The sequence below is a fragment of the Delphinus delphis genome, chromosome X (genome assembly GCF_949987515.2).
Source record: "Delphinus delphis chromosome X, mDelDel1.2, whole genome shotgun sequence".
NCBI classification, from domain to species: domain Eukaryota; kingdom Metazoa; phylum Chordata; class Mammalia; order Artiodactyla; family Delphinidae; genus Delphinus; species Delphinus delphis.
In genome coordinates, this window is record NC_082704.1 from 32558863 (window position 1) to 32575614 (window position 16752).

General features: G+C 44.0%; 1 protein-coding gene across 1 annotated transcript in view; it reads left to right on the top strand.

The window, feature by feature from the left end:
- The first annotated feature begins 474 nt into the window (after positions 1-474).
- The window catches only part of TRPC5 (transient receptor potential cation channel subfamily C member 5), a 133881-nt gene continuing 117603 nt past the window's right edge, over positions 475-16752 (top strand). Inside the window, exon 1 of the mRNA XM_060002621.1 lies at positions 475-852. Coding sequence (XP_059858604.1) covers positions 475-852 — 378 coding nt within the window. The remainder of the gene's footprint in view (positions 853-16752) is intronic.

The following is a 16752-nucleotide window of genomic DNA, read 5'->3' on the forward strand; positions in this document are numbered from 1 at the left end:
AATATCACGAGTATTTCCAGACAGCAGAAGGGAAGGAAGAAACTAACTTGTGCCATGTCTCAGGAGGCTTCCTCTGGGCCAGTTGCTTTAATCAGTCATTGTCTCATTTAACTCCCACAGTAGCCTTGAGGTGGGAATTAGTGTTTAGTGCGGAGCCTGGCACAATTAGTATTATTAATATCGATAAGCTTAATAATAATAAACTGAAACACCGTGAGCTTGAGTAACTTACCTAAGGTCGCAGACCTGGTAAAGCCAGGATTTGAACCCATGTCTTTCTGACCCAGAAGCCAGGGCTTTTTCTGCTATACTCCTTTGCAAGAGGAGAAAGATTGTGGCTTTAAAACAGGTGAGGATTTTCCAAGTCATTAGCAAGGCTGCCTCCATAACTGGCCACTTGAGACCTGCAGGTATCTAAGAATATCTTTGGTCTCCCTCTCTCTCCTCATTCAGGTTTCTAAATTGCTATGAACCATGGCCCAGCTGTACTACAAAAGGGTCAACTACTCACCCTACAGAGACCGAATCCCCCTGCAAATTGTGAGGGCTGAGACGGAGCTCTCTGCAGAGGAGAAGGCCTTCCTCAGTGCCGTGGAGAAGGGGGACTACGCCACTGTGAAGCAGGCCCTCCAGGAGGCCGAGATCTACTACAATGTCAACATCAACTGCATGGACCCACTGGGCCGGAGCGCCCTGCTCATTGCCATTGAGAATGAGAACCTGGAGATCATGGAGCTACTGCTGAACCACAGCGTGTACGTCGGTGACGCATTGCTCTACGCCATCCGCAAGGAAGTGGTGGGCGCTGTGGAGCTTCTGCTCAGCTACAGGCGGCCCAGTGGAGAGAAGCAGGTAAGAAGCCCCCACAGCCGGGGAGGTAGCCAGGGACAACAGAGCACCGCAGGGTCAGAAGCCTTGAAACTAAGGAAGGTTATAGGCGGGCTGCAGTTGAGAAGCCCTATCATGGCAGCCCTCTGCTCTCAAGAATAGCATCAGTGATCTCAGGTGGGATCTTAGAGCTACCCCACATGGCCCACACTGAGTTTTACTCATTTGCTTTTTCCTTATTAGTACTTGCCCATATACCTTCAACACTCGACCTAAAAGCATCTTCTCTGTTTCCAGAACAGTCAAGCTCCTTCTACCCTCCCTACCCCCTGCTCCACATCTTCATTTCCTTCCTCACTGAAAGGGGGGACAAGGAGAAACCAAACACAGACCTGAGCTTTCCCCTGCTCACCCACTCTCTCCTGAAGAAGGACGGGAGGCCCTTCAACTTGAGTGCCACGGCACAGATGCAAATGGATACAGGGGCCTACACACCTCTCCAGTTCCACTCACGTGAATGCATTCCACCCTCAGACGTTCAGGGGTTTGCCTCTGTGATTCTCCTGTCCTCTGAGGCACCTAGGTTTAACATGCTGGAGTCATCTCCGAGTCCTTCCTCTGCCCTGTCTCCATGCTCCATCCCCAAGCCCTGCGAGTTCTTCCTTCCCAATATCTTGTATTGATACATACTGAACAATGATACTGGCTTATTCTTTCCCAGATTGCATAACAATCCTGTCATTCCTGCCCATCCTTTCAGTGACTCCAATGTCTCTTCATTAGAAGAGAAACCAGCCCATGAAGCCTAGCACTCAATACCCTTCATTAATGGTCTTTTCTAGTCCTGTCTCGCCCTTAGTCCCTTCTAAACCCCTCAAGTTAGACAGGTCTCCACTGTCTCTCTTCCTTTGGAGCACAGTAGGCGCATGTAGTAGGAACAAAGAAAATACAGTCATCAAACATGGAATACCACAATACATTAAAAAGTAGAAATAGTACAAACCCAAACCAAAATTGCAAAGTGCTTAAAAAATACCGATAATGAAAACACTCAACATCAAATCGTATGGGACATGACCAAAGCTGGGTTTAAAGGGAATTAATAGCTTTAATACTTGCCTAGTTAAACAAGGAGGAATGAAAATAAGCTAGCTGATAACTCGCAGACTAGGAATTGGAATTGATAGAGCAGAAAGCAAGGTACTAGATTAAAAGTTCCTTGGGTAAAGGGCCTGAGTCAACATTTAACACAGTGCCAAGAGAGAAGAGACCTTATCTCTCTTCTTCACTGCTGTATCCCAGCACTGGGAAAGTGCCTGCAATATCAAAGGCACTCAGTAAATATTTATTTTACGAATGAATAGCATGCATCCGCACTGTGCTAAGCATTTGACACGATTTAATCCTCTCAGCTACTCTGTTAGGCAGGCACTGTTATTACTGTCCCCATGATACTGATGAGACACATTGAGCCACTGGATGGTTAAGTCAGTTGTTCAAGGTCACAATAAATGTCAGAGCCAGAATTCAAACCCAGGCAGCCTAGCTCCTAACCCCACCCGCTTAACCACTAGGCTATCCTGCTCTCCTGGAAGTCTGAGTTAAGTCTGAGAACTCCCAGCACAGGAGTTCCGAGACAGGATAGATGAGTGGAGGATGGATGACCTCTCTGGAAAGGACATGCCTATAGGATTTGGATATATAGCTAAGCAGAGAGGTGTAAGCATGTTCCCTACCCAGTCCACGTCTCCATCCCCATCACAACTGATTTGTTCTGGGCCCCTTTTCCCTAGAGCCCTGCTAAGTGTCTGAGTGATTTCATGTGCTAATCTGAAGTAAGGCTTACCCAGCTACTCTGCTCCATGATCTTGTCCGCCTCTGAGATTATGTAGCCACTGGCTCTACCCTTCACTTGACACCAGTCACACACTAATACATACTACTGGTCAGCCTTACTTGTATAAATGTTTAGTCTCTGTAACTAGATTGTTTCTTAAATGTGACGCATACTCTAATGGCCAACTGTTTGCATGCATCCCCCATCAGCACCTGACCCAGCGCCTAGTATATAATGGGTGATAAATTCTTGCTGATGAACAAGAAGGAGTCAAGTGTATCTCCCAGAAAAGCACATAGCTAGCTGCTTGAACAAGACATCCCGGACTTTCACATTCAATCCCATTTAGCTTCATACCTGTTTTGAAAGAGGGGAGAGCACAGAGGAAATTTGCAAAGATGGGACTAGCAATGGCGGCCCTATCTGAGTTTTGAAAGGAGGCCAAGTCCTTATTTGATGGCCAACCCTTTCTCCCATCTTTCCCCATTGCTCTGGCAAACGCTGAGGAAGAAAGGCGCCAGGTAAAGTCACTCGAAAGTACAATCTAAGGCATGACCTCCCCTGGATAGAAGCAGTGCTTACCTCACATGAAGTACCACTGGTAGAATGTCAGGCAGATGAAACCTGGGTGAAGCTACTGGGGACAGGCTGTTTTTCACCAAGGGCCTTTCAGACTCACTGCCTCCTTTGTCCGCCGTACATCATACTGAAGTCTCTTCAGCAGCCTTCTCCTCCCTTTCTCCTCTCTCCTAAACTCCACCACCGGCCGCTACTAAATTGCATTTTCTTCCATTGCTCTGACAATTTGCTGTGGTAAGTCATATATCAGTAACTATAACAACAGGCTGCCACAGTGCTGGAGCCCTGCCTCTCTGGGAGATAGAAACAAGATTTGCTTACCTGGGAGCAGTCAGGGATGTGAGCAAACACAGGACTCCTGAAGGACCTTGGGTCCAGCTGGGCAGGCTACTCCCAGGAAGGCACTCTTCACACACACAGAATCCAAACACCTGTCCCTTTTCATGGAGGCCCTCCCCCAGCTCGCCAAAGGATCGGGCACAGCTGACCTCCATCAATCTTGGGTGGATAAACTAGTCCCCTCTTTGGCTTTACTGAGCAAGGAGTTTGGCTTCAGGTTGGCAGTAAGACCCCCTCTGCCGTACCCTTACCCCAGCCCATCATGCTTTTCTTCCTCTTCTAGCCTATCAAAACTGCTCTCAGATAAAGACTGGAGGCTGGGTGTACATGGCTGACCCTGGCTTCAAGTATCATCACTCACATGGACACCTGCATTTTTAATAGGTACCAAATCTTAAAGTAAAAAGGGTGATGCTCTATCAGATAGAATTTCCTGCACCAGACAACAAGTAGAAGACTCCGTGCGTGTGTGCACGTGTGTGTTATTCTGTGGTCTTCTTGCTACTCCAGGAAACCGACCCTCTTGGAAGCACCCACTCCCTAACCACTACAGCCTATTTCCTTAGGGTTAGATGTTGGCCACCTGTGGGATTTGTGATTCCTTGGGGAAAACACTCAGATAGTTCTCATTATTCTCTGTAGTCTCTCAAAAAATTTTGGACTACAGAAGGTTTAATACCAGCCTATTGCTTGTCCATGAAACCTACCGCCTTTGGCCCACTGACTCTTGGAACCACTAGAGGAGCATCGTCAGCAGGGGGCGCAAATCCAGCTCCAATCCAGGGAGGAGTCTTGTGTCTGTCTATGGTCAAAACCAGCTCAAAGATGAAGCTTTGTGCATATGGAGAACTTGTCTAAATACAGATTCCTGAGCCCCAATCCATACCTACAGAATTAGAATCTTGGGGTTTGGGCCTGGAATCAGCATGTTAATAAGCCCACCCCCAACCCATTTCTAGGTAAGAGGTCTATGTGACTCTCTGTATTCATCTCCTAGGGCTGCCATAACAAAGTACGGCGAACGGGGTGGCTTAAAAGAAATGTATTCTCACAGTTCAAGAGGCCAGAAGCCCGAAATGCAGGTGTTGACGGGCCTGGTTCCTTCTGGAGGCTCTAAGAACCTGTTCCATGCCGTGGCTTGTAGCTGCGTCACTTCATTCTCTGCCTCCGTCATTATATGGGGTTCTCCTCTGTGCCTTTCATCTGTGTGGTTGTGTCCAAATCTCCCTCTCCTATCTCTTATAAAGACACCAGCTGTTTGATTTAGGGCCCACCCTAATTCAGGACTAACTCATTTCAACTTGATTACATCTGCAAAGACCCTTTTTCCATATAAGGTCACATTCACAGGTACCAGGTGTCAAGACTTGAACATATCTTTTGTGGGGATACAGTTCAACCCACTACACTCTCGATGAGAAATACTAGCCTAGACAAGTAGTTTTCAAACATTTTCAGTAGCGGAGTCTTTCATTAAATGAAATCCTACGGAGACGTAAAACAAACAGACCCAAGCAGAGCTGCCCTAGTTTAAGTGCAGGTCAGGGCCAAAAGCCCCACTTCTTCACACACACACACACACACACACCCATAACTCCTTGGCCCTGAGAAGAAAGCGTAACTGGAAAACCACTGGTCCAGAAGACAGAATGACAGACTCTAATTTGGAGTTTGAGGTGCTAGCCAGCTTGTAGCTAACAGGGTGACCTTGGGCAAGTCATAAGGTCTTTTACAAGTGTCCAGTTATAGAATCACCCTACAACTCAATTTCCTCATCTATAAAATGAAGCTCACAATGCCCACCCCTACCTAATATAGAGGGCTGTTGTGAGGAAGAAGATAAAGATATAGTAAAGTCTTCTGCAACAAACGTTAATGCTAGACAGAGTTCAATGACTATTATCTTCAGCTTCACTCCATCAGTTTGACTTAGCCTGTCATATTGTGTGGAGAGATCAGCTGGTAAGTGGTGCTCACCACAAGGCACCGCCAGTACGGTGACGGGGAGAGCCTCTTCTCCTGCCATGACCCCACATTCATCCCTCCTTGTTCACTGGAGTCTAAGGATTTGAGCAACAGGGAGGTAGCGCTGCTGGCCTCTGCATCAACAGCCCACCCAAGGAATTTTCTTTCTTGGTCACTTGCGTCAATGCAGGGAGGTGGCAAGAGGCTAGGCCAACCTTCTCCCCATGGCCCGCCCCTCTGGGCTCTGCCGTAATTACTCATTTGTCTGTGGCAGATGGCTCCAAATTAAAATTGGTCTCACAGATGAGCTAGCGAGATTAAGTCTCAACAACACCGATAAGTGTTTGTGTTGAGATGGCAGAAAGTCAGCAACAAAGCACTCCACTTACCCCTTCCCCTATCTGATCCTTGGTCCCAGGGAGAGATGGCACAGTGTAGAGGGGACACTGAGGGCCTAGGAAAAGGTGACTGGTGCAAAAAAAGGGGCCTACAGTGTCTAGCCTATAAATCTCAAGTACTCAGCAGGAGAGCAGAAAGTAAAGAACAGAACTGCACAAGTCACTCTATTTACAGGCAGCCTGGAGTAGTAGAAAGAACAGAGACTTTGGAGTCTTAGCAGTTTTAGTAGATGTGCTTCCTTGCACACGTCACTTAATCTCTCCAAACCTCAGTTTCTTCATCTGTAAATGTCAACAATAATGGAGCCTACCTCATAGAGTTCTAGTGAAAATGAAATGAAATAATCCATGTATATTACTTAGAACGGGTGCCTGACATAGTGAATACTCAATACATGGGAGGCAGTACTGTTCCTGTTCCTACTAGTTGAAGCCATGCTGAGAACTCCTGCTGGCTAATCTCATTTATTCATTTTTAAATATGTATTAAGCACCCACTAGCACATAGTGGCTAAGAGTTCAGACTGCATGACCTTAGGAAAGTTGTTTGCCCTGATTGAGCATCAGTTTCCTTATCTGTATAATGGGGTTAATATTACCTACATCATAAGTGGTTGCAAGGTTTCAATGAGAATTATTTTTTAACATTTGGCATAATTTGTGGCACACAGCATTCAATAATGATACTCATATCATTAGAATTAATACAAAATATTATTAAGTCTTTGTTACCTGAATTGCCCAATATAACAATAGGTATTTATCGCTATAGTAATCTGAGTCACAGCTTTGATTCTATGAGTTTCGTTCCAAAGTCAAAGTTCTAGGCCAAAAACATGGGTTGTGTCAATCAAGTCAAGAAAATAAATCAGCCACTTCATTGGAAGAAAATGTCAGAATGACCGCACGGCATCGTATTGGCCAAACTGATAAAGTGAATTCTCTCCTCTCCTGTACCTGGGCTGACTTTTTGTAGACATGGGCTGCTTCACTCACAGAGCAGAATCATAGGGTCTAGAGATCATTTGGTCTGAAATGACATGTCCAGGGTCGCTCAGCTGAGCTCGAACTGGCACAAATGCTTCCTGTCTCCCGAGCCACTATTTCTACCACCCCACACTGCCTCTGAGGAATCATCAGAAGCAGTAACACTGACAACAAAGCTGAAAATCAACAAAGCAACTACAAGTAGTGTCTACCTAAAACAACTCATTCATAACAAAGTTCCAGCAAATGATTCGTTCTGTTCAGTTTTCCAAGTATGTGTGAGTACTAATCATATGCCTCGTGATAAAAATGAAAGATACAGTGAGTGCACTCAAGACACTGATAGTCTCATGGGGAGAAAAGACATGCACAGGCTGTCCAACCAGTCCGCCCCCTCAGTGGGCCTGGCCTCCTGTGCTCCCAAGGGACACAAAAAACCTAAGCTAGTGATGCTTACCTTTCAGAAAGAAAAATATAATTATTTAAACTTGGTCCCAAGTAGACCAAGGGAGCTACCTGCATAATACTTCACAAGGAGGAGACTATGAAATAATCTCAAAAGCAGGTCACTAAATAAAAACACATGAGGTTTTTTAGCCATGACTGACCCCCCCCTCCCCCTTCAGGGTTCCCACCAGCACAGGGCTTCCTTTCTGTAGCCTCATGCTTAGGGTTGTATACGGCCCTGACCCACATACACATGTCCAGTTAGGGAGTTTCCTGTTCTCCTCTCCTCTGGGTAGGTGGATCGCAGCTGTGTATAACAAACCCCCTCCTCCTTCACCTCACACGCGCAGTTATGTAGAGGACAGCCATCTTCTGTCTCCTTTTCACCCCAGGCTGCTCATCATATTGGTTTTTTTCAACTTATGGTTCTTGTTGCAAACTCCGTTCAAGTGTGAAATATCAGTGCAAAACTCAGCACTCTCCTCCCATCTCTCCTTCCAGCTGTCCTACCCCAGAGCACCAAATGTTGCCTTGTACTGATTCCTTTCCATATGCCAACAACAAACATGGGACAGAAATAGAACGGTGCAAGGAAATATGTGTTACATTATCCAAAACGTGTGATGTGGACAATATAGAAGGCCACTCTGGTTACAAGTAGACAAAGAGCTTTCAGGGGAGGAATATTTGAGAAAAGAAATAAACTTTGAGCTGGAAAGGAAGAAAGAAGGGGACGGGACATTTGTCAGATGGAAGTGAATGAGCAATGACATGGGTAGTGGGAATGGTGGTGGCCTGTTCACAGTAGGTGCTGGAGTGAAGGGCTGGTGACGAAAGCAATGCCTGGGACTCTTGTTACCCTCATGAGGTTAACCTCATGGAGGAAGGCCCCAGATACCTGACTCAGAGTCAGGACACTGGGTGAGGTGGGCCCTGAGTCTTATCAGAAACAGTAGTTCTTGGGCTCCTGTGCTCATCTGCCCTCCCTCTTTATCCTCTGATCCCAGTTGTAGTAAAGGAGAATGAGTGTATGGCCACTGGCTGAGCAGCTCCTTAGGGGGGACCTTGGTGAACACTCTCCACTATCCCAGCTGGTTGCTACTGGTCCTCTGATTGGCAGTTGGGACAGAGAGGAGTGATGTGGGATGAAAGAAAGAAGCTGGACCCACTGATCACCCAGGGGCCTTTTGGACAGGTCTGCCCCTCAAAAAATATTTGTGAGGAGCTGACCATATTGATCTTTGACTCTCTCTCCTTTTATCTATCTTCTTCCCCAAATGGTACTCTCTCTCTCCTCTCTTCCAACACCTCCCCATACTCACGGGTACAATGTCTGTGTCCCATTTTAATCTCATTGGTTGACAACTCTCTTGGATTCCAGGATATCAAGGCTACCTGATTCCTCCTCCCTCTCTGACCACTGCCTCTTAGCCTCTTTTGTAAAATCCTTATCTTTTCTCTTGCTTCAATATCCATGCTGTCCAGAGTTCTGTGACTTTTCCTTTTCTAGCCCAATATCTATCAGAAGATCCATAATTTATTTTCAAAATTTCAGAATACATTTTAAATGTACCTCAAACATTGAAATTCCCTGTGTCAAACACTAACAAACACTAATTTAGCACTTACTAGGTGCCAGGCACCAGTACATAAACCTACATTAATTTATTCAATATTCACAACCATCCTGTGATGCAGGACATTACATTGGCCAAACAGTTCGTTCGGGTTTTTCTGTACCATCTTATGGACAAACTTGAATGAAAATTTTGGCCAACCCAATACTATTATCCATTCTTACAAATGGGGACATCAAGGCACAAAGAGGTTAAATGATTCCCCCAAGCTCATACAGCTAGTAAGTGGACAAACTGGGATTCAAACCTAGGCAGTCTGGCAGCAGAGTCTGTGTTGTTAATCCTCGTGCCAGCCTCGTTTTGCCCTCCAAATCCTCTTCCTCATCCGGTGTATCCTTTCTCAGGTGATAGCACCTTTACCCTTCCATTTATCCTTTCAATTATGTAGATTTGAAACCTTGCAGATGTCTTCATCTTCACTCTCTCCTTCAGCCACCCACACCCAGTTGGATACCAACTCCCTTTGAATAACTTAATTGAAGTGAAGAGGCAAACATACAATGAGTCCAAGTGTAATGCTGTGAGCGATAAGAAAGTGCTGTATATGTGGGAGCATAGGTATCTGATCACGTCACTCAAACGACCACAGTTGCTCCTTATTTCCTGTAGAATAGAGTTCAAAATACAGGCACAGGGTTGATAGTTTGAGGAAAGAGGGTTGGTTAATGACCCCTCAAACCATGCTGAATTGTCACTGATAAATCGAGCCTAGGATTGGAAGGATAGTGAAGCCACCAGACAAGACAGGATGAAAGAAGTGGCTTTTTGTATCTGCAGAAAGTCTATGGAGTCAGAAGGAAAGCCACCTTAGTGAGGGCCATCCCAGATTCAGGGACCTACCGATAAATGCACACTTTGTTACCTCTGGCAGGATTAAGTGACCCCACTCCAGCAGCCAGTCTATTCTAAGAAGTATGTCAGCCCTCTGAAGTCCTCGGTAGAGGGAAGGTAATCAGCACGTGATTACCAGGGGCTTGAATGAGGCAAATTTTCCTGGTTCACCTTGCTATCAAGTGGATTGCTATTGTCTGTCCATTAGTAAAGGAGGGCTGCGAGCCAGATATTAAAAAGGCATTGAAAGAACCTTCCAAAGAAATCCAAATCAGAGAAGGAAATGAAGCCGGTCCCATGACGAATCTCTCGTGAGTCTGCCACCTTTGCCTCCTCCCCAAGAGAAGGGGAGTGATGACCCATAAAAAATACCTCTAAAGCTGGAGAGTGTCATTTCCAAATACCCCTCTGCTCTTCAAGGGCAACCTGAAGTGATTTGATGTTTGGGACATCATCAGCTCCATTATCTGTATCAGAATAGTGGATAGAACTTTGGGGCTAAAAATGACCTCTAGAAATCCTCCAATCCATACTGTCGTCATCAAATAGGCAGATAGTTGTCTCCCCACGTTCTAGTGGGCCTGCAGCGGGAAGGCTTCTATCCCCACTGAGACACCTGGTGTCTAAGACAGTTTGGGCTTTGTCTACCCAACCAAAACGAATATTTGTCATATTTACTTTCTCCCCTCTCTTATTTCTTAACTCTTAAACTGAGGTATGAAATTATTCAAGTATCAGGGTCCAAGGTCACCACCACCCTGCTCCACATCCGTTTGTTTATTTTGGAGTTTTTTCTATAAAAGTAATACTATAAGAATTAAAAGAGTATAAAAGCATGTGAAGAAAAACATCCCATTTCCACTCTCACAAGTCATCACTATTAATGATATAGGTACGCCCTCCTAGGTATTTTCTATGCATATTCAAGCAGAAACAAATATACACAAACACACACACACAGACATCTCTTCACAGATGTTCTGCAACTTGTTTTATTTTCCTTAGCAATACATTGTGGACATCGTTCCCTGTGAGGATATTCATATGTATTTTATTCTTTTTAATGACAATACTGTATTATATCATATAAATGTGCCTTATTTATTTAACCCGTCCTCTATTAATGAACATTTAAATTGTTTCAAGGATATTTAGGTTTTGGTTTTTGTTTTTCTAAACAATGCTGTGATGAATATCCTTGTATATATGTCTTTGAACACTTGTGTGATTATTATCTGTAAATTCGTAGTAATAAGATTATGGAATCACAGAGTATGTGCATTATTTAATTTTGATATATATTGCCAAACTGTTCTCCTACCAACAGTATGTGAAAGTGCCTGTTTCTCACATCCTTGCAATCACAGACTGCAAAAAAAATCAATTTTAAAACATCTCTGTCAATCTGACAGGTAAAAAATACTATCTCATTATTGTTTTACATTTGAATTTCTTTTATTATAAGTGGTATTTCACATCTTTTCATATGATAAGTAATTTGTTTTATTTTTCTGTGAATCAACTGTTAATTTTTAATTAATTTTTATTGGAGTATAGTTGCTTTACAGTGTTCTGTTAGTTTCTGGTGTATAGCAAAGTGAATCAGCTATAGGTATACATGTATCCCCTCTTTTTTGGATATCCTTCCTATTTAGGTCACCACAGAGCACTGAGTAGAGTTCCCTGTGCTATACAGTAGGTCCTCATTAGTTATCTATTGTATACATAGTGGTGTATATATGTCAATCCCAATCTCCCAATTCATCCCACCACTCACTTCCCCCCTTGGTATCCATACATTTGTTCTCTACATCTGTGTCTCTACTTCTGCTTTGCAAATAAGTTCATCTGTATCATTTTTCTAGATTCCACATATAAGCAATATTATATGATATTTGTTTTCCCCTTTCTGGCTTTCTTCACTCTGTATGACAGCCACTAGGTCCATCCACGCCTCTGCAAATGGCACAATTTTGTTCCTGTCTATGGCTGAGTAATATTCCATTGAACATATGTACCACATCTTCTTTATCCATTCCTCTGTTGATGGACATTTAGGTTGCTTCCATATCCTGGCTATTGTAAATAGAGCTGCAATGAACATTGGGGTGCGTGTATCTTTTTGAATTATGGTTTTCTCAGGGTATATGCCCAGTAGTGGGATTGCTGGGTCGTATGGTAGTTCTATTTTTAGTTTTTTAAGGAAACCTCCATATTGTTCTCCATAGTGGCTGTATCAACTTACATTCCCACCAACAGGGCAAGAGGGTTCCCTTTTCTCCACACGCTCTCCAGCATTTACTGTTTGTAGAGTTTTTGATGATGGCCATTCTGACTGCTATGAGGTGATACCTCACTACAGTTTGGATTTGCATTTCTCTAATGATTAGTGATGTTGAGCATCCTTTCATGTGTTTGTTGGCAATCTGTATATCTTCTTTGGAGAAATGTCTATTTAGGTCTTCTGCCCACTTTTGGATTGGGTTGTTTTTTTAATATGGAGCTGCATGAGCTGCTTGTAAATTTTGGAGATTAATCCTTTGTCAGTTGCCTCATTTGCAAATATTTTCTCCCATTCTGAGGGTTGTCTTTTGGTCTTATTTATGGTTTCCTTTGCTGTGCAAAAGCTTTGAAGTTTCATTAGGTCCCATTTGTTTATTTTTGGTTTTATTTCCATTGCTCTAGGAGGTGAGTCGAAAAGGATCTTGCTGTGATTTATGTCATAGAGTGTTCTGCCTATGTTTTCCTCTAAGAGTTTGATAGTGTCTGGACTCACATTTAGGTCTTTAATCCATTTTGAGTTTATTTTTGTGTATGGTGTTGGGGAGTGTTCTGATTTCATTCTTTTACGTGTAGCTGTCCAGTTTTCCCAGCACCACTTATTGAAGAGGCTGTCTTTTCTCCATTGTATCTACTGTTAATTTTTTAACCCGTTCTTCTACTAGAATCTCCATCTTTTTCTTACAGTTTGTCTAAACTCTTTGTATATTAAGGTCATTAGCACTTTGTTCATTCTTTAAAAGGGTTCACCCTGATGTATTAAAAAAAACAATGATTTACCCTGAGTTTTACAGCAAGTCTGCAGCAAAGAACAAAGTTCATTTGTATTCTAAATCTGCATAAAAGTACAGGGTTGTTTTAAGTGATGCTTTAAATGTCTTAGTGTCTCTCTCTGATGTAAGAGAGCTTGGGTGAAAGGGTATTCATGCTTAAAAGTATAAAAGTACAGGGTTGTTTTAAGTGATGCTTTAAACGTCTTAGTGTCTCTCTCTGATGTAAGAGAGCTTGGGTGAAAGAGTATTCATGCTTCGTCATTCTTTTGTCTTTAAGTTTCCAGTTTAGTGCTTAAGTATCTTCGTTAGAAGGAAAGAAAGTCTATATGGCTGTTTTAGCTAGAGTTTGCCAATGTGTAGACACATTTGTGTCTAAAAACCAAACCTATTTAGTTTGTAACCAACAGCCCCTGGCTGTTATTATGTGGTCATAATTCACAGCTTTTGCTAGCCAAATAGCCTTCCCTTGGCCTACGGAGGGGGTACACAGTGGTAAGCCCTGACTTGACCTTGCTGTCATTAGTTTTCTACCTTCCCTGTTGGGAACATGATTTCTTTCTTCCAGTGTTAAAGTCTCCATCATTTTAATAAGAGACTGCTGATTTCTAAATTAGCTGGTTCCCACTTGTAAACCAGGAAGCCCAACAAAGCGGGCTTGCATATTCTGCTGTCATTGCTAAGCTTTTCTGGGTAATAGCTTGTCTGATTAGAATGGAAAGTGTTCTCTGGATCCCGGAACTCACTTGGGAGAAAATGCCATAGGTCTTATTTGGGGGCAGCTACTCGAATGAGCTAAGCTATCTTTAACTGGAGATCGTTCTTTGGTCATTCCCACTACTTTTACATTTAAACTACCTAGGAGGAAGCCTGAATTAATAGATTCAACTAAACAGTTCAGGTGGTAGTATCATTTCCATGCCCCTTGGTCTTCAGGATTGGAGAATTCAATCTAGCAACCAGACCGAAGACTATGGTCTAACGAGAACACTGAGCTAGCACTCTCAATCCTGAGCTGCTTCTTTAGAACCAGATTTAAATATTTCCTGAAAGACCCTTGAGCATCCTTAAGCTGGTCAGAGGAGCAAGGACACATCTTGTACCTAGAGGGAATGAACTGTAAGATAGGAAAGTATTCTTTTAACTGCACCAAGTGGCTTTGTTAGAAAAAAACGGTGTCACAAAGGATTTAAGAGTTAGCATTGGCACACCCTTCTTCTTGCCAAAAGTGGGTACAACATTGATGAAGCGACAGTTGTACTACATCTGCCACTTGACCCAGCCCATCAGCATCTCCTTCTCCTCTCACCTCCCCTCCTTTTCATACTTTTTGGCCACTTTGAGAGTCTTGCTTCTCACTTTCCCAGCACAGGCCAGGGTACCATGGACTTTACCTCCAAGCACATGGCTAGCTACTTCCAGGGTGGTCAAGGTCTCCACCCCATGCTGGCCAAGGGTAGCTTCCATAGGCACGCCTGCCTGGAGCACCATTTGATTTTCCAGGGTGATGCCCTTCAGTGAGCCTCCAAGAGCCTTGATCTGAGTAACTGTCTCCTGGCTAGTCGGCTATAGGGCGTGTAGCTCCTGGACACGAACAGAGAACTGTATGTTGGCTACTGAATCCACTGCAGCCTCCACTGCCGTTGCCGCAAAGACGGAGTCAAGAAATAGGAGGGAGTACATCCTCTTAGCCTGCTGTGTGCCACATCGCTACCTAGGAAAGCGTTCTCGATAAAGAATTTCATACTAGAGAGAGCAGCCCAAAGGTGCTGAGGAGCGTTTGATGGGGAAGAAGGAAATGTGGCCACCCAATTTCAAAACCATGATTTCAGCAGTGGAGAGAAATGAAAACTGTTTTGAAATTGTTTTAAAACTATAAACCCACATTAAATAGGTGCTGTGCCTGACACATAACTGGTTTAGTAGAGAGGCAAGAATACAGAGCCCCAGTATATACAGAAACCACAGGGGAGTTCACTAATAACTCCACAGGGAGTGACGCCATTGATGCATTTCTAGAATAAAACCTCTGGAGTTCTGGTGGATATCTGTTTGGCTGTGGTCCACATAATCATAGAATCATCAGGATTAATTGAATACAATAGTGGCAATCTAGTCATTCTTCTGTCACTGCAACCAATCCATGGTATAGTCATCTCTAGCCTCTGAAAGAGTTCAACACCCCCATGTTAATTTGATGGAACGGAAGCTTGGCAAGGTATGAAAGAAGTCCCAGCACAATTCTGTGCAAGGGTCCGTTGCCCCAACTTCTCAAATGTGTGTCTGGGGCCTCCAGAGAGTCTCGAGTTTATGAACGAACAGTATCATGAGACCACAGATGAAGGAGAGTTTGCTGGAACTAAGCCTCCTCCTTGCATACCTGATCTACTTTGCTGCTCTTTTCTGACAATAGACAAACAATCCCCTGTGTCTGCGAAGCCCTCTAAGAGCTGAGTGCTGTTTCCTCCCCAAGTAGAAATCGGGGGTAGAATAACCAAGCATCTGGGAGCCTTGATCACTACCACTCTTGCAACTTTTCGTCGCTCTTTGAGATTCTTAACCCCTATTGACTGAATATGAAGGAGAAAATTAAGCAGTAGTGAATTTAGTTTGGACCTCTGTCCCTTCCAAGGCCTCCTTTCCATTAGCCCTGGCCTGCATTCCTGAAAAGGTGCTACAGAGGAAAAGACTTTCTTGCAGCACTAAGGTATCTGGTTACATGTGTCTTTCAAAGAGAGGGAAATGTTTTGCAAGTGGTTGAAAGGTTTTTTTTGTTTTTTTGTTTTTTTTTTTTTGTGGTACGCGGGTCTTTCACTGTTGCAGCCTCTCCCGTTGCGGAGCACAGGCTCCGGACGCGCAGGCTCAGCGGCCATGGCTCACGGGCCCAGCCCCTCCGCAGCACGTGGGATCTTCCCGGACCGGGGCACGAACCCGTGTCCCCTGCATCGGCAGGCGGACTGTCAACCACTGCGCCACCAGGGAAGCCCTGAAAGGTCATATTTACGTTCAAAATATCTTTGCCTTTCCAAGTTTCAGATTTGGGGCATGTTTGACTTCAGGGAAATAAGGACAAGATAGCTGATGTTTTCTTAATTCAGCAGAGAGCAGCACATAGCTTACTGTTCTCAAGGGAAGATAGCAGCCCACACTTAGCATGCAAGCATACTGGGAGAAAAAGAGGCAAGAGGCAGTAGCAGTAGGGTTAGAAACCCAGAGTCGCTCTCCCTTCTCCCATCTCCAGCCAGAGGCAACCAAGCTGCTTCTCCTTTCCTTTAACACTTGGTCTGTTCTGACAAGAACAAAAGGCAATCCGCTCCAGAAGGCACGATTGACAACACACCTGCCAGTTCAAAGGAATACAATTAAAAGTAATGTGTGAAAGAGGGAGAAATTATGGGGGGGGCATTTTTCTTAAGTTTTTCCTCTCGAAATGTAATAGAGGGAAAATATATGAGTAAATGCATTACATGGATATTAGTAAACTTTGTCAAAGACTGTGTTTGGAAAAAAATCTTGCTTGCACTTGATGATGTCCACGTGATAGTCACGGTTTCAATCACAAAATGATTTAAGCTACTTTTCCTGTCAATCAAAAGTTACGTATTCTTTTTTAAATATGCCCCCATTTATTACTATGACCCAGGAATTTAATCCTGGCCGTTGAATACCAAAAAATCAACTTCTCATTATGATGTGTGCTGTCATGGTGCCTGCTTTTCCGCTAAAGAAGAAAGAGTCCTGCTGAGATGTCTGTGCTAGTTCAGCTTAAGCTTCTTGGCATTATCCAGGCTCAAGCTTCTTTTCTCAAAGGCTTCCCAGCTCTAGCCAAGCCCTGCTGCAGAGCAAGGGGCTCC